At 41.9% G+C, this 19897-nt stretch overlaps 1 protein-coding gene across 1 annotated transcript in view; it reads left to right on the top strand.

Moving 5' to 3' along the window:
- The window catches only part of slc5a6a (solute carrier family 5 member 6a), a 28846-nt gene extending 20477 nt beyond the window's left edge, over positions 1-8369 (top strand). Inside the window, exons 9-16 of the mRNA XM_034161677.1 lie at positions 136-224; positions 1596-1708; positions 2901-2968; positions 3577-3663; positions 4696-4877; positions 6803-6906; positions 7188-7309; positions 7387-8369. Coding sequence (XP_034017568.1) covers positions 136-224; positions 1596-1708; positions 2901-2968; positions 3577-3663; positions 4696-4877; positions 6803-6906; positions 7188-7309; positions 7387-7575 — 954 coding nt within the window. The 3' untranslated portion in view covers positions 7576-8369. The remainder of the gene's footprint in view (positions 1-135; positions 225-1595; positions 1709-2900; positions 2969-3576; positions 3664-4695; positions 4878-6802; positions 6907-7187; positions 7310-7386) is intronic.
- The last annotated feature ends 11528 nt before the right edge of the window (positions 8370-19897 follow it).

Genomic DNA, 19897 nt, shown 5'->3' with positions numbered 1-19897 from the left:
TTAGCAATAAAACACAATAAATATCACTGCGTTAAACACTAAAGACTGAACTTGGTTTTGAGGAATGTTGGTTATTGTTAATCCAGTAGCCTTTATTTATTTAATTCTCCGTCTTATCCGGCTTTTGTTCTGCAGATGGTTTTGTACTTCGTGATGGATGTCTTCAGGGACCTGCCTGGACTTTCGGGTCTGTTTGTCGCGTGTCTGTTCAGCGGCGCTCTCAGGTAAACGAGCCAAATCCACATCTAGAAGTAAAACTTGATAACCTGATTTGCTGCTGCAGGAAACTGTTTGCTTTTTGTTGCTTTAATTGTCTTAATTCCAGAGAACCTGTAATGCTGTTTGTTTTCAGTGCAGTCAAGTCTCAGCTACTCATATATTGGAAGTTGTCTTTGTACTAAAGGGCCCTATCTTGACAGTCTGAAGCACAAAATAATTTTGAGGTGTGTCCAGCTCCACTTTACACTGGTTAATGTGCACACAAAGTAAGGTACGAGTTGAAAACGCTAATTAAGGGTAATTAGTCTCCTAAAGAAATGGTAAATGTGAGTGCATTTAGAGCTTTCAAAGTCAAAGCTTTACATCAGTGCCTCACATTCTCCCATTCACACTCACATACCGATGTCTGGGTGCTACCATGTGAGGTGCTCAACTGCACACCAGGAGCAACTCTGAGATTAAGAACCTTGAATTAAGCACCAGATGACAGCATGACTTTACCCACAAACAAAATAAATCTTAGACTCTAATCTACTCTATTTCTGCATTCGCTATAGACAGAAAAGGTCAAATTATCATTAAACAGGTGAATGAAAGCATTCTTTATCATTTCTATAATGTGTGGGATCAAAGGGTACAAAGATTTTTATTTTTATATTTTTTTCTTTTTTCATATCACTGGGATGAGTGACACGTGTCCAGTGCTAAAATTAGCTGGTCAAACTGATGTCTCGCACAGTCTTGTCTGAACTTGAGTAAGAAATTACAGATTATCCAGTTTTTCCACTGACGCCAGACAATCCTGCAGAAGCTTAATTTAAGAGAGCTTATTTGCATTAATTGGAATGTAAAGCTGAGTGTCATCAGCATAAGTGAAAGTAAATCCATAGTGTTGCAACATCTGTCCAGGAGGCCTAATACAGAACCATGTGGTACCCCATATTATACCAGACCTATGTTGGGTTTCATAAGAATAACTGCTGCAGATTTAAAACATCCAGCAGGTGCAGTGGTTTTGTTCACATTGTTTAATTCTGAAGTGTGTCTTTAATGCGCCACACGTAGCTTCCCTGTCTGCTCAGAAACCACCTTCATCTTTTATGTATTTCTGATCAAATAACATGAAAAATGTATCTGCTGACAGGAAGGTTGTGTTTCCTGCGATGAATCCAGGTGATTTTATGAATATTTAAGTGTTAAGTAGCACAAAATCGAGTAATTATTGATGTTTGTCTTTTTTTGCTACAATCACCTGATGAATTGATGAAGCTGAAAGTTTGACTTTTTGGTGACTCGTGCTTTACTGTTTTTTTTTTTTGTTTTTGTTTTTTTTATAAATCTTCTCTCTCAGTAAATCGTCTGTTTTCTTCCTCCAGCACCATCTCATCAGCTTTTAACTCCCTAGCAACAGTAACTATGGAGGACCTGATAAAACCTAATTTTCCAGCCATGACTGAAGCCAAAGCCACGCTGCTGTCCAAGAGTCTCGGTACGAGAACCTTTGATCCTCAGCCTGTGTTCCTCGGGTGGCTGTGTTCTTGTGTTTGACGGGTACGAGGAACAGAAACCTCCTGTAGCCGTTAAGAACACGTGCACACAAAAGGAGCCTCTGCACATTTGTCTGACACATTTTAGTCCTCTGGACCTCGGACGATTGGATCAGAGCCGCTCGTCATCTGGACATTCTGTATTTCATGTCCTGTGAGAACGTGCACACATACCAAATGTGGAGTTTAAGTGCTTTCAGACAGAGCGGCGTGTCATCGACCATAATCTGGCAACGGTAACTTTGACCCGGCCCTCATTAAAAATGCTTGTGTGGGCTGCGTTCCAGCAGAGTGCAGGTAGTCAGATCTGCTGTCAGATCAGTTTAGTGCTGATCAGCTTTAGAATAACAAAAGGCTGCAAATTACAAGTGTCTTTGTTTCTCAGAACAGCTTCTTGCTGACTCATCTCTCCAAACCTGGCAACACTTCATTTCTCCGTTTGTCTGGCGGAGAAACGACATGTTGTCCTGCAGCACGCGACCTGAAAACCTTCTGTTTTATATGTTTCTTTATTTGAATAATTTTCTTTTATTCAGACATTTAACATAAAGACAACACAAGTAAACACAAAATATTGTATTTTGTTGAGTGTTAATTTTAATTTTTTTAAAACTAGTTTAGTTGGTCCAGTAAATTAAATCAGCTGTTTATGATTATTGTTAATAACTATTGATAGAGGCCTTTCCCATGAATCAGTACAATACACAAAATAAACTCCAATAATAAAAGTACAAATAAACCACAAAAACCCAAAATAAAGACCTGATTTTAAAAAATAATAATAAAATGGACTCGCATGTTGTTGTTTCCAGTTCTGCGGGTCAGGAGTCTGTTCGCCTGCATCAAATAGCAGCTGATATGTTGTCCATCACTCATTTAAATTAACTAGTTTTTAGAATTTAAAAGTCCTTGTGTTAAGTAACGGCACATGCTGTGGTGTGCACATGTGCTACAGAGTTCCTGTCTGTTGTTAAACTCACTTCCAGGGAAACACTGTTAGTTTACGTGAATGTTTGTGGATGATTTGTTTTACATAAAGACGATCATTTAGAAAATGCATTTTATGTTTTATGTTGCTTTGTTTTATGAACCTGTTTAAGATCTTTGCAACTGGTGTTCGTTTGTGTTTCCCAGCATTGGTGTACGGGTTGGTGTGTCTTGCTATGGCCTACCTCGCCTCTGTAATGGGATCTGTGCTGCAGGTAACACACACACACACACGTTATGCTGGTTGTCTGTCTTCCTGGTTACATTCTTCCTGTGTGTGTGTGTGTGTGTTACGGAGTCATTTTAGGCTTCATAGAATGTTACAGGATTTTGTGAAATTTTAAGTCAAACTGAAAAAAAATTGAAAGCTTTGGTTTTGTTTTTTGTTTTGTTTGTTTTGTTTTTCTGGCTGTGATTAATTCAGGGGCCGTCAGAAATTTGAAAACTCTGAAATAATGGTTTCTAGCTGTGATAAATGGTTTAATATTGTAGATTTTATTTCTTCATAGACTTGTCCTTTTTCCCGTCCCAGTGATTGGTGTGGTTTAAAGGGTTAACCTGGTTATCTGGTTGGATGTTTCAGTTGTAGGTGGTTTAAAGGGTTAACCTGGTTATCTGGTTGGGTGTTTCAGTTGTAGGTGGTTTAAAGGGTTAACCTGGTTATCTGGTTGGGTGTTTCAGTTGTAGGTGGTTTAAAGGGTTAACCTGGTTATCTGGTTGGATGTTTCAGTTGTAGGTGGTTTAAAGGGTTAACCTGGTTATCTGGTTGGATGTTTCAGTTTGCGGTGTGATCAGTTGTCTTGTTGTGTGTTTTGGTCCTCAGGCGGCCTTCAGCATCTTCGGGATGGTGGGCGGTCCCCTTCTGGGTCTCTTCTGTCTGGGAATGTTCTTCCCCTGGGCAAACTCCATCGTGAGTCATCGTCCTCTAACGTACAAACTCTGTGATGTCATCAGAGAGACATTTTAAAAGTAAATGTCCAAAGTTGCACATCAGTAAAGCAGCAGAATAAATCAGCCAAAAACCAGTTTGGCTGATTTATTCTGCTGATTTATTGATGGACAGGGACATGGTCCTGTGGACAACAGGGTCACTTTTCAATTTGGGGTCACAGCAGCCGATGAGTTCTCCTTTGGATCATGTGATCCATAATTAAAAACAGTCACTCCAAGGAAATGATTCATTCAGGGTTTGTTTTTCTTTCCGTTCTTCACCTCTTTTCTGCTGCTGTCCTTTGTCTTATGTGTCTCCCCATTGCTCCTCCTCTGTCTCCCTGTTGCTCCTCCTCTCGTCCGCGTTGCTCCTCCTCTGTCTGTTGTTCCCTGTTGCTCCTCCTCTCGTCCCCGTTGCTCCTCCTCTGTCTGTTGTCCCTGTTCCTACTCCTGTCTATTGTCTTTGTTCCTCTTCCTCTTGTTCCCTGTTGCTCCTCCTCTCGTCCGCGTTGCTCCTCCTCTGTCTGTTGTCCCTGTTCCTACTCCTGTCTATTGTCTTTGTTCCTCTTCCTCTTGTCCCCTGTTGTTCCCTGTTGCTCCTCCTCTCGTCCGCGTTGCTCCTCCTCTGTCTGTTGTCCCTGTTCCTACTCCTGTCTATTGTCTTTGTTCCTCTTCCTCTTGTCCCCTGTTGTTCCCTGTTGCTCCTCCTCTCGTCCGCATTGCTCCTCCTCTGTCTGTTGTTCCCTGTTGCTCCTCCTCTCGTCCCCGTTGCTCCTCCTCTGTCTGTTGTTCCCTGTTGCTCCTCCTCTCGTCCCCGTTGCTCCTCCTCTGTCTGTTGTCCCTGTTCCTACTCCTGTCTATTGTCTTTGTTCCTCTTCCTCTTGTCCCCTGTTGTTCCCTGTTGCTCCTCCTCTCGTCCCCGTTGCTCCTCCTCTGTCTGTTGTCCCTGTTGCTCCTCCTCTGTCTGTTGTCCCTGTTGCTCCTCCCGTCTGCTCCTCTTGGATGCTCTCAGGGCGCGGTGGTTGGACTTGTCGCGGGCCTCGTCATGGCCTTCTGGGTTGGCATTGGAAATTTTGTGATGCGTATGTCAAGCTCCACCCCAATTCCTCCACTCAACACTACTGCCCCACCCCTTTTTGACAACATGACGACCGCGGTGACCACACTGGTCGACTCACCTGTGACCAGTTCCAGGTACAAACCCCACACACCTTTAAGAGTCACCTTTTGAACATCTGGCTACTTTAAGAGTCACCTTTTGATGGAGCTGTTTTCAACATAATAACCTTCAAAATGCAAAATTCACAACATAAAGTTTGTTGTGAATGACATGTTTTTAATGCTGCAGGTTTGAGTTTTAGGGTTTACAGAGCATCCGGAAAGTCTTCAGTGCTTCACTTTTTCCACCTTTTGTTACAGCCTTATTCCAAAATGGGTGAAATTAAGTTTCCCATCAAAATTCTACACACAATACCCCATAATGACAATGTGAAAAATGCTTTTTTTTGTTTTTGCAAATGTATTAAAAATAAACTAAGAAATCACATGTACATAAGTATTGACAGTCTTTGTCATGAAGCTCAGAATTGAGCTCAGGTGCCTCCTGTTTCTACTGATCATCCTTGTGATGTTTCTACAGTTTAATTGGAGTCCACCTGGGGTAAATTCAGTTAATTGGACATGATTTGGAAAGACACACACCTGTCTACATATAAGGTCCCACAGTTGACGCTCAGAGCACAAACCAAGCATAAAGTCAAAGGAATTGTCTGTAGACCTCAGAGACAGGATTGTCTGGAGGCACAGATCTGGAGAAGGGAACAGACACATTTCTGCTTGAAGGTCCCAATGAGCACAGTGGCCTCCATCATCTGTAAATGGAAGAAGTTCAGATCCACCAGGACTCTTCCTAGAGGTTTCCACCCGTCTAAACTGAGCGATCAGGGAGAAGGACCTTAGTCAGGGAGGTGACCAAGAACCCGATGGTCACTCTGTCAGAGCTTGAGCATTCCTCTGTGGAGAGAGGAGAACCTTCCAGAAGGTCAACCTTCTCTACAGCAATCCACCAATCAGGCCTGTATGGTAGGGTGTCCAGACTGAAGCCACTCCCTAGTAAAAGACACATGGCAGCCCACCTGGAGTTTGACAAAAGGTACCTGAAGGACTCTTAGACCAGGAGAAACAAAATTCTCTGGTATAATGAGACAAAGATTGAACTCTTTGACGTCATGTTGGAGAAAACCAGGCACCATCCCTACAGTGAAGCGTGGTGGTGGCAGCATCATGCTGTGGGGATGTTTTTTAGTGGCAGGAACTGGGAAACTAGTCAGGATTGAGGGAAAGATGAATGCAGCAATGTACAGAGACATCCTGGATGAAAACCTGCTCCAGAGCGCTCTGGACCTCAGACTGGGGCGACGGTTCATCTTTCAGCAGGAAAATGACCCTAAACACACAGCCAAGATATCAAAGGAGTGGCTTCAGGACAACTCTGTGAATGTCCTTGAGTGGCCCAGCCAGAGCCCAGACCTGAATCTGACTGAACATCTCTGGAGAGATCTGAAAATGTCTGTACACCGACGCTCCACATCCAACCTGATGGAGCTTGAGAGGTGCTGCAAAGAGGAATGGACCAAACTGCCCAAAGATAGGTGCACCAAGCTTGTGGCATCATATTCAAGAAGACTGGAGGCTGGAATTGCTGCCAAAGGTGCATCAACAAAATATTGAACAAAGGCTGTGAATACTTATGGACATGAGATTTCTTAGTATTTTTATTGTTAATAAATTTGATGAAATTTCAAAAAACCCTTTTTTTTCATGTGGTCATTATGGGGTGTTGTAAGTAGACTTTTGAGGGGAAAATGTTATTTTCTTCATTTTGAAGTAACTTTTTTCCACATGACAATGTGGAAAAAGTGAAGTGCTGTGAAAACTTTCTGGATGCACAGATTCTTTTATTTCCTGTTGTATTTACAGGATTATCAAAAGCAAGTACAGATAATGATGACCTCATTGTGACCCGAGATGTTTGTGCTGTGGTTACAGATTGACGTATAAATGATTATTGATGACTGAGAGGCTGAACTTTGCTCTTTTTTTTTTCTTACCGTATTCAGGCCGACTGGTGTCCAGGCACTTTACTCGCTGTCCTACATGTGGTACAGTGCTCACAACTCCACCACCGTGGTGCTGGTGGGTCTGCTTGTTAGCCTTGTCACAGGTACGTGATCCTCGCAGTCTGCTCGCTGGCCCGGTCACAGGTACGGGGTCCCTGCGGTCTGCCAGGTTTGGTTCAGTCACAGGCCCACGTCCTGTGAATCAGACCTATGTTTTATGTGGTTGGAGTGACAATAAAGAATCCTTGAATTGATCTGGATTAGAGGATCTCAGAATCTTGGTCTTGAACGTCACGTTGATCAGCTGTAGTTTCTGCGGGAGCAGAGTTATTTTTGGAAGCCATGTTTAAACTTGTTCATGTTGTCTCTGTGTTTGTGGTCTTAGGACCAATGAAGGAGAAGGAGTTGACCCCCGGTACGGTCTACCCCGTCCTGGGCAAACTGTTTTTCTTCTTGCCTGAGCACTACAAGGAGAAGTTGTGCTGCATCACGCCGTTAGCTCATAAGGTATCCCGCCGGTCCCGCTCGCTGTTGTCCGCAGCGTCTGCACCTCTTTAAGTCGAGTTGTTGTGTTTGGTGTCCAGGCCACAGCTGTCGGCACACCGCCGTATCAGATGGCTGAGAAAGAGAGCAACGGCGCCACCTACTGCAAAGAGGGGAAATTCATCGAAGGCAAAGAGCGAGTGCAAACGGAGGAGAAAGAGGCGGAGTCAGAGAGATCCCCGCCCTCCTGTCAGCTGATGGCTCACACAGTTCAGGAAACGGCTCTATAACTTAGATATGAAACACACACACACACACACACACACACGGTCCAGCCTGAGTTTCTTCTTCTGTTTTCTGATTGTTGGTGTGACATTGATGCTAAGCAACATGCTGGGAAAAGTTCAGAATGTTCACCTTAATGTCTGCAGGCAGTGCTGCCATCTAGTGGCTGCACACAGTAACGTCTTTGATGCCGTGACAGAGACACCGCTCGAACACATCAGACTCGTGTCGATGTATTTGACCTTTAACCCTGAACTGCGCCATATTGCTTTAATCATCCCGACAGTTTAACGTGAAATTATGGAAACGATGAGAATAAATTCACAACAAATATAAATGCATCTAAACCTGAAATGGTGCAGGACGTCGCAGTAAAACTGTAAAATAAGAGAATATTTTTGTAGAATTATTGTATTTTTGTGCAGCAGAATGAATTTAAGGAGTCATATGGGATTGGACACTTTGTACCATCATCACTCACTAAATAAAGACGAATCTCTGACGTTTTCGAGCCAGAGTTTAAAAAAACTGGGAAAGCTGCTGAACACACACGTCTGTTTGTCCAGCGACGTCTGTGTGTGTTTTCCAAAATCAGACCAGATAAATCTTGTTTCCTAAAGATCCTGGAGGTGATGTCAGGCTGACAGGCCCCGCCCCCTGAGCGTGTGGTAGTTAGATGTTGTCATAGTAACAGCGATGTGAGTGAACCGTTATCACTGTCTGAGCAGACGAATAGCGACCATCAGCGTGTAATGCAACAGCCTGTCATCCTTCTGTCTTGTCTTGGTGGCTTCCCTCACTTGTCTCCCCTGTGCATGTTCTCTGTTAGAGATGGGTACCGTTGAGATTGTAATAGTATTATGTCTCTTAGCGGTACTGCTTATCGGCCCAGTACTTTAAGCAGAACCAGCTAGTCGCTAGGGCACTAATAAAATGCAGTTGCGCGGACAGTCATGGACACACACACACACACACACACACACACACAGGTTGACAGCAACAGAGACGAAATGTGGCGTGTGAGAAGACAGTTAAGAGTAAAACCTGCTTCCTGGTCGAGTCGTCGGTCAGATGAAAGTCTGTGGAAGATCATAAACATTTCAGTCCTGTGAGCTGAGGCCAAGTTTTAATTTGGGCATCAAACTTTCCCTCCGCAGCTCTGTGTGTCCCGAAACTAATTCAATTTATATAGAGCCAAATCACAACAAAGCTGCCTCAAGGCTCTTCACACAAGTAAAGTCTAACTATGCCAACCCCCCTGAACAAGAACACAGGAGACAGTTTGAAGGAAAAACTCCCTCTGATTGATGTTCAGGAAGAAACCTCAAGCAGACCAGACTCAGGGGGGTGACCCACTGCTTAAGCCATTCTAACAGTTACAAGGTTTTTACAGATTCTACAAATGTTTCTTTACAAAGAGAAGAACAGCAAAAACAAAGTCCTTAATTGAAAATACATTAGAGTCCATCTTGGGATTTGTGGGACTCAGCGCAAATCTGGCGGGAGCAGGTGGTCAGAACGTCACTGCAGGCAGCTAAAAAAATAAATGAATGAATGAATGAATGGATTTATTCGGCACACACACACAAATCCGAAAGAACAGAAATATACAAATAACATGAATGTTACATAAACAAAGCCTGTGAGTCCGAAAGGGTGTGGGCAGAAGCAAAGCTTATCAACGCCCACCCCTGCTAGTACAAGTCCAACAGTTATAACAGTCATAATAACATAAACACAAATTAACAACACACTACATATCAACACACAGACATACACTTCAATATTCAATTACATTTCAATTCATGTATAAGTATATTATGTATATATATCAAATCAATTTTTTTATATAGCGCCAAATCACAACAACAGTTGTCCCAAGGCGCTTTATATTGTAAGGCAAAGCCATACAATAATTACAGAAAAACCCCAACGGTCAAAACGACCCCCTGTGAGCAAGCACTTGACGACAGTGGGAAGGAAAAAACTCCCTTTTAACAGGAAGAAACCTCCAGCAGAACCAGGCTCAGGGAGGGGCAGTCTTCTGCTGGGACTGGTTGGGGCTGAGGGAGAGAACCAGGAAAAAGACATGCTGTGGAGGGGAGCAGAGATCAATCACTAATGATTAAATGCAGAGTGGTGCATACAGAGCAAAAAGAGAAAGAAACAGTGCATCATGGGAACCCCCCAGCAGTCTAAGTCTATAGCAGCATAACTAGGGATGGTTCAGGGTCACCTGATCCATCCCTAACTATAAGCTTTAGCAAAAAGGAAAGTTTTAAGCCTAATCTTAAAAGTAAAGAGGGTGTCTGTCTCCCTGATCTGAATTGGGAGCTGGTTCCACAGGAGAGGAGCCTGAAAGCTGAAGGCTCTGCCTCCCATTCTACTCTTACAAACCCTAGGAACTACAAGTAAGACTGCAGTCTGAGAGCAAAGCGCCCTATTGGGGTGATATGGTACTACGAGGTCCCTAAGATAAGATGGGACCTGATTATTCAAAACCTTATAAGTAAGAAGAAGAATTTTAAATTCTATTCTAGAATTAACAGGAAGCCAGTGAAGAGAGGCCAATATGGGTGAGATATGCTCTCTCCTTCTAGTCCAGGGGTGGGCAATTAATTTTTACAAGGGGCCACATAGGGAACTTGAATTACGTCCGAGGGCCACACCATCGATAACTTGGCTGTCTCCCATTACAAATTTTACAAAAAAATTACCTATTTAATAGCTTTTATAAGTAATTTTTATTATTGTAATAATATGTAAATATTTAAATATACCTAAATAAACCTCTCTAATGATTTGCAACACACAAGCTTGACATTTTTAAAGTAGACCTGCATTGAAATAAATGCAGTCAGATCTTTGGACCAAAAAATGACTTATATTTACACATAAGATCCTTCTGAATGTAGTAAAGTAAATCTGCAAGCCCAGATCTGTCATTCAACAGAGAAATCTTCATTTAAAAACGAGAAATTTACAGCTAAAATTTAGCCCTCCGCAAAACTGTCATCACATCCGGACGCTGCCGAGACGTCAGGGAGAAGACCCAGCATGCATTGCGCGTGCCAACTGTAATTTATGGATTTACGTCAGTTTGCATCTGCACCTTTTTATTGTCTTATACGGAAGGATCTACTTTTTAAAAACTTTATATTGTCTTGCGGTACACTTGGTGAGTACACATTTCTTTTATTTGTGCTTGAAAATTATTTTTGGGGACTTTTTCATAAACCCGTTTGATTGAGGGGTGTCGCATTGAAAATCTACTGTCTTTCGCCTGCGGTGTTACCGTTGCGGGGTATGGAGGCGGAACCCGCAAAGAATCCAAGTCATTAAAAAGATATAAACCTCTCTCAGCGGCCACGGAACTCTGTGGCTCCGATTACCGAGACGTGCGGCGCTGCAGATTTTGCCGCAAGAAGTTTGTCCTTGCGAGCAACAGGTGTCTCCGGGCGCTCCGCATCAAAACGGCGAGCGTAGTCTCTGGACTTGTGCCAAGTTGGCTGCACCTCCATTCAGTAGACAGAGCCGTGTCTGCTGTGAGTGGCCCGCGGCGGCATTTAACGAGTCGGTAAGCCCATCGGAGGCAGTGAGAGCGAGCTTGTCGGGGAAGAACGGCGCCCGCTGTCGATGTCGCCGCTTATCTGAGCATGCAGAGCTGTATCTCGCATTCATTGCAGCTTACTTTTGGATGTTGAAACCAGGATGTGTATAACAGTAACATTACTAACAGATAAAATCAATTTCAATGCAGGATCAGACTGAAGGTGCGAGCGCGTCGTCTTGTCCCCGACATCATGGAAATGATCCGGATGTACAAACTGTTTTCGCGGAGGGCTAAATTTTAGCTGCAAATTTGTCATTTTTAAACGAAGATTTCTCTGCTGAATTACAAATATGGGCTTACAGATTTACTTTACTGCATTCATAAGGGTCTTATAAATACATATCAGCTATTTCTTTCTGAAATCTGACCACATTTATTTCAATGCAGGTCTACTTTAATATATGTAATAATAATCACAGACCTCATGAGGGCCGGACAGAGACAAACAAAGGGCCGCATGTGGCCCCCGGGCCGCAGTTTGCCCAGGTCTGTTCTAGTCCCTGTCAGTACTCTAGCTGCAGCATTTTGAATTAACTGAAGGCTTTTCAGGGAACTTTTAGGACAACCTGATAATAATAAATTACAATAGTCCAGCCTAGAGGAAATAAATGCATGAATTAGTTTTTCAGCATCACTCTGAGACAAGACCTTTCTGATTTTAGAGATATTGCGTAAATGCAAAAAGCAGTCCTACATATCAATCAATTCAATCAATTTTTTTTATATATAGCGCCAAATCACAACAAACAGTTGCCCCAAGGCGCTTTATATTGTAAGGCAAAAGCCATACAATAATTATGTAAAACCCCAACGGTCAAAACGACCCCCTGTGAGCAAGCACTTGGCTACAGTGGGAAGGAAAAACTCCCTTTTAACAGGAAGAAACCTCCAGCAGAACCAGGCTCAGGGAGGGACAGTCTTCTGCTGGGACTGGTTGGGGCTGAGGGAGAGAACCAGGAAAAAGACATGCTGTGGAGGGGAGCAGAGATCAATCACTAATGATTAAATGCAGAGTGGTGCATACAGAGCAAAAAGAGAAAGAAACAATGCATCATGGGAACCCCCCAGCAGTCTACGTCTATAGCAGCATAACTAAGGGATGGTTCAGGGTCACCTGATCCAGCCCTAACTATAAGCTTTAGCAAAAAGGAAAGTTTTAAGCCTAATCTTAAAAGTAGAGAGGGTGTCTGTCTCCCTGATCTGAATTGGGAGCTGGTTCCACAGGAGAGGAGCTTGAAAGCTGAAGGCTCTGCCTCCCATTCTACTCTTACAAACCCTAGGAACTACAAGTAAGCCTGCAGTCTGAGAGCGAAGCGCTCTATTGGGGTGATATGGTACTATGAGGTCCCTAAGATAAGATGGGACCTCATTATTCAAAACCTTATAAGTAAGAAGAAGAATTTTAAATTCTATTCTAGAATTAACAGGAAGCCAATGAAGAGAGGCCAATATGGGTGAGATATGCTCTCTCCTTCTAGTCCCCGTCAGTACTCTAGCTGCAGCATTTTGAATTAACTGAAGGCTTTTCAGGGAACTTTTAGGACAACCTGATAATGAATTACAATAGTCCAGCCTAGAGGAAATAAATGCATGAATTAGTTTTTCAGCATCACTCTGAGACAAGACCTTTCTGATTTTAGAGATATTGCGTAAATGCAAAAAAGCAGTCCTACATATTTGTTTAATATGCGCTTTGAATGACATATCCTGATCAAAAATGACTCCAAGATTTCTCACAGTATTACTAGAGGTCAGGGTAATGCCATCCAGAGTAAGGATCTGGTTAGACACCATGTTTCTAAGATTTGTGGGGCCAAGTACAATAACTTCAGTTTTATCTGAGTTTAAAAGCAGGAAATTAGAGGTCATCCATGTCTTTATATCTGTAAGACAATCCTGCAGTTTAGCTAATTGGTGTGTGTCCTCTGGCTTCATGGATAGATAAAGCTGGGTATCATCTGCGTAACAATGAAAATTTAAGCAATACCGTCTAATAATACTACCTAAGGGAAGCATGTATAAAGTGAATAAAATTGGTCCTAGCACAGAACCTTGTGGAACTCCATAATTAACTTTAGTCTGTGAAGAAGATTCCCCATTTACATGAACAAATTGTAATCTATTAGACAAATATGATTCAAACCACCGCAGCGCAGTGCCTTTAATACCTATGGCATGCTCTAATCTCTGTAATAAAATTTTATGGTCAACAGTATCAAAAGCAGCACTGAGGTCTAACAGAACAAGCACAGAGATGAGTCCACTGTCTGAGGCCATAAGAAGATCATTTGTAACCTTCACTAATGCTGTTTCTGTACTATAATGAATTCTAAAACCTGACTGAAACTCTTCAAATAGACCATTCCTCTGCAGATGATCAGTTAGCTGTTTTACAACTACCCTTTCAAGAATTTTTGAGAGAAAGAAAGGTTGGAGATTGGCCTATAATTAGCTAAGATAGCTGGGTCAAGTGATGGCTTTTTAAGTAATGGTTTAATTACTGCCACCTTAAAAGCCTGTGGTACATAGCCAACTAACAAAGATAGATTGATCATATTTAAGATCGAAGCATTAAATAATGGTAGGGCTTCCTTGAGCAGCCTGGTAGGAATGGGGTCTAATAGACATGTTGATGGTTTGGATGAAGTAACTAATGAAAATAACTCAGACAGAACAATCGGAGAGAAAGAGTCTAACCAAATACCGGCATCACTGAAAGCAGCCAAAGAGAACGATATGTCTTTGGGATGGTTATGAGTAATTTTTTCTCTAATAGTTAAAATTTTATTAGCAAAGAAAGTCATGAAGTCATTACTAGTTAAAGTTAAAGGAATACTCGGCTCAGTAGAGCTCTGACTCTTTGTCAGCCTGGCTACAGTGCTGAAAAGAAACCTGGGGTTCTTATTTTCTTCAATTAGTGATGAGTAGTAAGATGTCCTAGCTTTACAGAGGGCTTTTTTATAGAGCAACAGACTCTTTTTCCAGGCTAAGTGAAGATCATCTAAATTAGTGAGACACCATTTCCTCTCCAACTTACGCGTTATCTGCTTTAAGCTGCGAGTTTGTGAGTTATACCACGGAGTCAGGCACTTCTGATTTAAGGCTCTCTTTTTCAGAGGAGCTACAGCATCCAAAGTTGTCCTCAATGAGGATATAAAACTATTGACAAGATAATCTATCTCACTCACAGAGTTTAGGTAGCTACTCTGCCCTGTGTTGGTATATGGCATTGGAGAACATAAAGAAGGAATCATATCCTTAAACCTAGTTACAGTGCTTTCTGAAAGACTTCTAGTGTAATGAATCTTATTCCCCACTGCTGGGTAGTCCATCAGAGTAAATGTAAATGTTATTAAGAAATGATCAGACAGAAGGGGGTTTTCAGGGAATACTGTTAAGTCTTCAATTTCCATACCATAAGTCAGAACAAGATCTAGGATATGATTAAAGTGGTGGGTGGACTCATTTAGACCCCATTCCTACCAGACTGCTCAAGGAAGCCCTACCATTATTTAATGCTTCGATCTTAAATATGATCAATCTATCTTTGTTAGTTGGCTATGTACCACAGGCTTTTAAGGTGGCAGTAATTAAACCATTACTTAAAAAGCCATCACTTGACCCAGCTATCTTAGCTAATTATAGGCCAATCTCCAACCTTCCTTTTCTCTCAAAAATTCTTGAAAGGGTAGTTGTAAAACAGCTAACTGATCATCTGCAGAGGAATGGTCTATTTGAAGAGTTTGTCAGGTTTTAGAATTCATCATAGTACAGAAACAGCATTAGTGAAGGTTACAAATGATCTTCTTATGGCCTCGGACAGTGGACTCATCTCTGTGCTTGTTCTGTTAGACCTCAGTGCTGCTTTTGATACTGTTGACCATAAAATTTTATTACAGAGATTAGAGCATGCCATAGGTATTAAAGGCACTGCGCTGCGGTGGTTTGAATCATATTTGTCTAATAGATTACAATTTGTTCATGTAAATGGGGAATCTTCTTCACAGACTAAAGTTAATTATGGAGTTCCACAAGGTTCTGTGCTAGGACCAATTTTATTCACTTTATACATGCTTCCCTTAGGCAGTATTATTAGACGGTATTGCTTAAATTTTCATTGTTACGCCGATGATACCCAGCTTTATCTATCCATGAAGCCAGAGGACACACACCAATTAGCTAAACTGCAGGATTGTCTTACAGACATAAAGACATGGATGACCTCTAATTTCCTGCTTTTAAACTCAGATAAAACTGAAGTTATTGTACTTGGCCCCACAAATCTTAGAAACATGGTGTCTAACCAGATCCTTACTCTGGATGGCATTACCCTGACCTCTAGTAATACTGTGAGAAATCTTGGAGTCATTTTTGATCAGGATATGGCATTCAAAGCGCATATTAAACAAATATGTAGGACTGCTTTTTTGCATTTACGCAATATCTCTAAAATCAGAAAGGTCTTGTCTCAGAGTGATGCTGAAAAACTAATTAATGCATTTATTTCCTCTAGGCTGGACTATTGTAATTCATTATTATCAGGTTGTCCTAAAAGTTCCCTAAAAAACCTTCAGTTAATTCAAAATGCTGCAGCTAGAGTACTGACGGGGACTAGAAGGAGAGAGCATATCTCACCCATATTGGCCTCTCTTCATTGGCTTCCTGTTAATTCTAGAATAGAATTTAAAATTCTTCTTCTTACTTATAAGGTTTTGAATAATCAGGTCCCATCTTATCTTAGGGACCTCGTAGTACCATATCACCCCAATAGAGCGCTTCGCTCTCAGACTGCAGGCTTACTTGTAGTTCCTAGGGTTTGTAAGAGTAGAATGGGAGGCAGAGCCTTCAGCTTTCAGGCTCCTCTCCTGTGGAACCAGCTCCCAATTCAGATCAGTGAGACAGACACTCTCTCTACTTTTAAGATTAGGCTTAAAACTTTCCTTTTTGCTAAAGCTTATAGTTAGGGCTGGATCAGGTGACCCTGAACCATCCCTTAGTTATGCTGCTATAGACGTAGACTGCTGGGGGGTTCCCATGATGCACTGTTTGTTTCTCTTTTTGCTCTGTATGCACCACTCTGCATTTAATCATTAGTGATCGATCTCTGCTCCCCTCCACAGCATGTCTTTTTCCTGGTTCTCTCCCTCAGCCCCAACCAGTCCCAGCAGAAGACTGCCCCTCCCTGAGCCTGGTTCTGCTGGAGGTTTCTTCCTGTTAAAAGGGAGTTTTTCCTTCCCACTGTAGCCAAGTGCTTGCTCACAGGGGGTCGTTTTGACCGTTGGGGTTTTACATAATTATTGTATGGCCTTGCCTTACAATATAAAGCGCCTTGGGGCAACTGTTTGTTGTGATTTGGCGCTATATAAAAAAAAAATTGATTGAATTGATTGATTTACATTTTGAGCAAAGCCAATAGAGTCTAATAATAGATTAAATGCAGTGTTGAGGCTGTCATTCTCAGCATCTGTGTGGATGTTAAAATCGCCCACTATAATTATCTTATCTGAGCTAAGCACTAAGTCAGACAAAAGGTCTGAAAATTCACAGAGAAACAGAGTAACGACCAGGTGGACGATAGATAATAAATAAAACTGGTTTTTGGGACTTCCAATTTGGATGGACAAGACTAAGAGTCAAGCTTTCAAATGAATTAAAGCTCTGTCTGGGTTTTTGATTAATTAATAAGCTGGAATGGAAGATTGCTGCTAATCCTCCGCCTCGGCCCGTGCTACGAGCATTCTGACAGTTAGTGTGACTCGGGGGTGTTGACTCATTTAAACTAACATATTCATCCTGCTGTAACCAGGTTTCTGTAAGGCAGAATAAATCAATATGTTGATCAATTATTATATCATTTACTAACAGGGACTTAGAAGAGAGAGACCTAATGTTTAATAGAACACATTTAACTGTTTTAGTCTGATATATAAAGCGGCAAATCACAACAAACTTGGCCCAAGTCACTCCACTCAAATAAGGACCAACCTTGCCGACCCCCAGAGCAAGCATTAGGCAACTGTGGTGAGGAAAAACTCCCTCTTAGGAAGAAACCTCAAGCAGACCAGGCTCTAGGGGGTGACACTCTGCTTGGCCCGTGCCATATATACCTATATACGTACCCACTAACACATAAATATATATATATATATATATATATATATATATATATATATATACTCAAAAATATAAACACAACACTTTTGGTTTTGCTCCCATTTTGTATGAGATGAACTCAAAGATCTAAAACTTTTTCCACATACACAATATCACCATTTCCCTCAATATTGTTCACAAACCAGTCTAAATCTGTCATAGTGAGCACTTCTCCTTTGCTGAGATAATCCATCCCACCTCACAGGTGTGCCATATCAAGATGCTGATTAGACACCATGATTAGTGCACAGGTGTGCCTTAGACTTCCCACAATAAAAGGCCACTCTGAAAGGTGCAGTTTTATCACACAGCACAATGCCACAGATGTCGCAAGATTTGAGGGAGCGTGCAATTGGCATGCTGACAGCAGGAATGTCAACCAGAGCTGTTGCTCGTGTATTGAATGTTCATTTCTCTACCATAAGCCGTCTCCAAAGGCGTTTCAGAGAATTTGGCAGTACATCCAACCAGCCTCACAACCACAGACCACGTGTTTGTTTTATTGGGAGGGGATACCAGTCAGTATCTGGTGTGACCACCATTTGCCTCATGCAGTGCAACACATCTCCTTCGCATCATCCGTGAAGAGAACACCTCTCCAACGTGCCAAATGCCAGCGAATGTGAGCATTTGCCCACTCAAGTCGGTTACGACGACGAACTGGAGCCAGGTCGAGACCCCAATGAGGACGACGAGCATGCAGATGAGCTTCCCTGAGACGGTTTCTGACAGTTTGTGCAGAAATTCTTTGGTTATGCAAACCGATTGTTTCAGCAGCTGTCCGAGTGGCTGGTCTCAGACGATCTTGGAGGTGAACATGCTGGATGTGGAGGTCCTGGGCTGGTGTGGTTACATGTGGTCTCTTTTTGCTCCGTATGCATCACTCTGCATTTAATCATTAGTGATCGATCTCTGCCCCCCTTCACGGCATGTCTTTTTCCTGGTTTTTTCCCTCAGCCCCAACCAGTCTCAGCAGAAGACTGCCCCTCCCTGAGCCTGGTTCTGCTGGAGGTTTCTTCCTGTTAAAAGGGAGTTTTTCCTTCCCACTGTTGCCAAGTGCTTGCTCATAGGGGGTCGTTTTGACCGTTGGGGTTTTTCATAATTATTGTATGGCCTTGCCTTACAATATGGAGCGCCTTGGGGCAACTGTTTGTTGTGATTTGGCGCTATAGAAGAAAAAAGTTGATTGATTGATTGATAGACTGGTTTGTGAACAATATTTGAGGGAAAAGGTGATATTGTGTATGTGGAAAAAGTTTTAGATCTTTGAGTTCATCTCATACAAATGGGAGCAAAACCAAAAGTTGCATTTATATTTTTGTTGAGTGTATATATATTATAGACAAACATATATGCATACATATTGGTTGATTGCTTATTTATTTCTAGCTTTACAAAATAAGCATTTCTTTCACATTTACCCACTTTGGGTTGAAAATAAAATAAATAAATACTGCAAGAACGGAAGTGACAGGCTAACAGTCAACAAGGAGAACGGAGTAAAGTATGCAGTAGGACTGCCACAAATGACTATTTTGATAGTCGACTAGTTAAGGATTATTTTTGCGATTAGTTGACTAATCGGATCATACGGAATTTGCGAACACATAATGTGTTCGCAAATATGAATAAGCAGACGTCTATAGCTGCTACAAGACCCAAAAAACTATTACCAAAATCTGAGTGGAAAGAACCATTTACATGCATAAGTGCCTTGTACTGGTCATCACTGTTGGTTCTTTTCACAGGAACTGAAGGCAGATTTTTAAAATGGATTTTAGTTTTTGGGACTTGTAGCAGCTGGTCACGTTTGTTTTTATTTGCGAACACATTATGCAGCCCGTTGACTTTTCTCTGGGTTTAAGGACGGTTTTCCTCAGTTAACCCGCATGTCAGCTGTTTTTTAAAGGGATTGTTCGGGATTAATTCTCTTTTAAAAAGTTCCTCATAGAGATCGACAGTTTTATGATATTTGAGAGTCTACAAGCTTAATACTGATTATATATTGTTCAAATTCAGGCCGCCTGGACAGTTTATAGCAGTTGTTGAACGTTAGATACATTAATTATTACCATCGTGTGTGTGTTAGCAAGGTGACTGTATTTGACTACAAACATACACTTCATGAAACGTAATGCAGCCTGGCGGGAAGTCCCCCTTCATAACGGTGTCCTTATCAACACTTTTTGAAGACAACAGAGTCACATTAAGAACAGAATAAACAGCTGTATTTTCTATAAACCTTTTAGCAAAGTAGAGTGAAGCCACACTTTTTAATTCTGTCCACTGTTGTCAGTTCTCTTTTCTTTCTCACTCTCTCAAATGCTTAATTAAATGCAGTTTTGCAGTCGGACACACGTTCCGAGCGAGACAGAGAACCAGGTGAGGTTTTTCAGAGGCAGTTGCTCAAACACACACACACACACACACACTGACCAACGAGATGTGACGTGTTGAAAGACCTGCTTTCAGCTCTGCTCACAGGCTACAACCAGAGAGCGAGCTCTAAATTTATTATTTTATCCAGTACAGAAAGCAGTACCGTTGAGAGGTGGACCTTA

Source organism: Thalassophryne amazonica, chromosome 21, assembly GCF_902500255.1.
Source record: "Thalassophryne amazonica chromosome 21, fThaAma1.1, whole genome shotgun sequence".
NCBI lineage: Eukaryota > Metazoa > Chordata > Actinopteri > Batrachoidiformes > Batrachoididae > Thalassophryne > Thalassophryne amazonica.
This window is presented reverse-complemented; position numbering and strand designations above follow the sequence as displayed.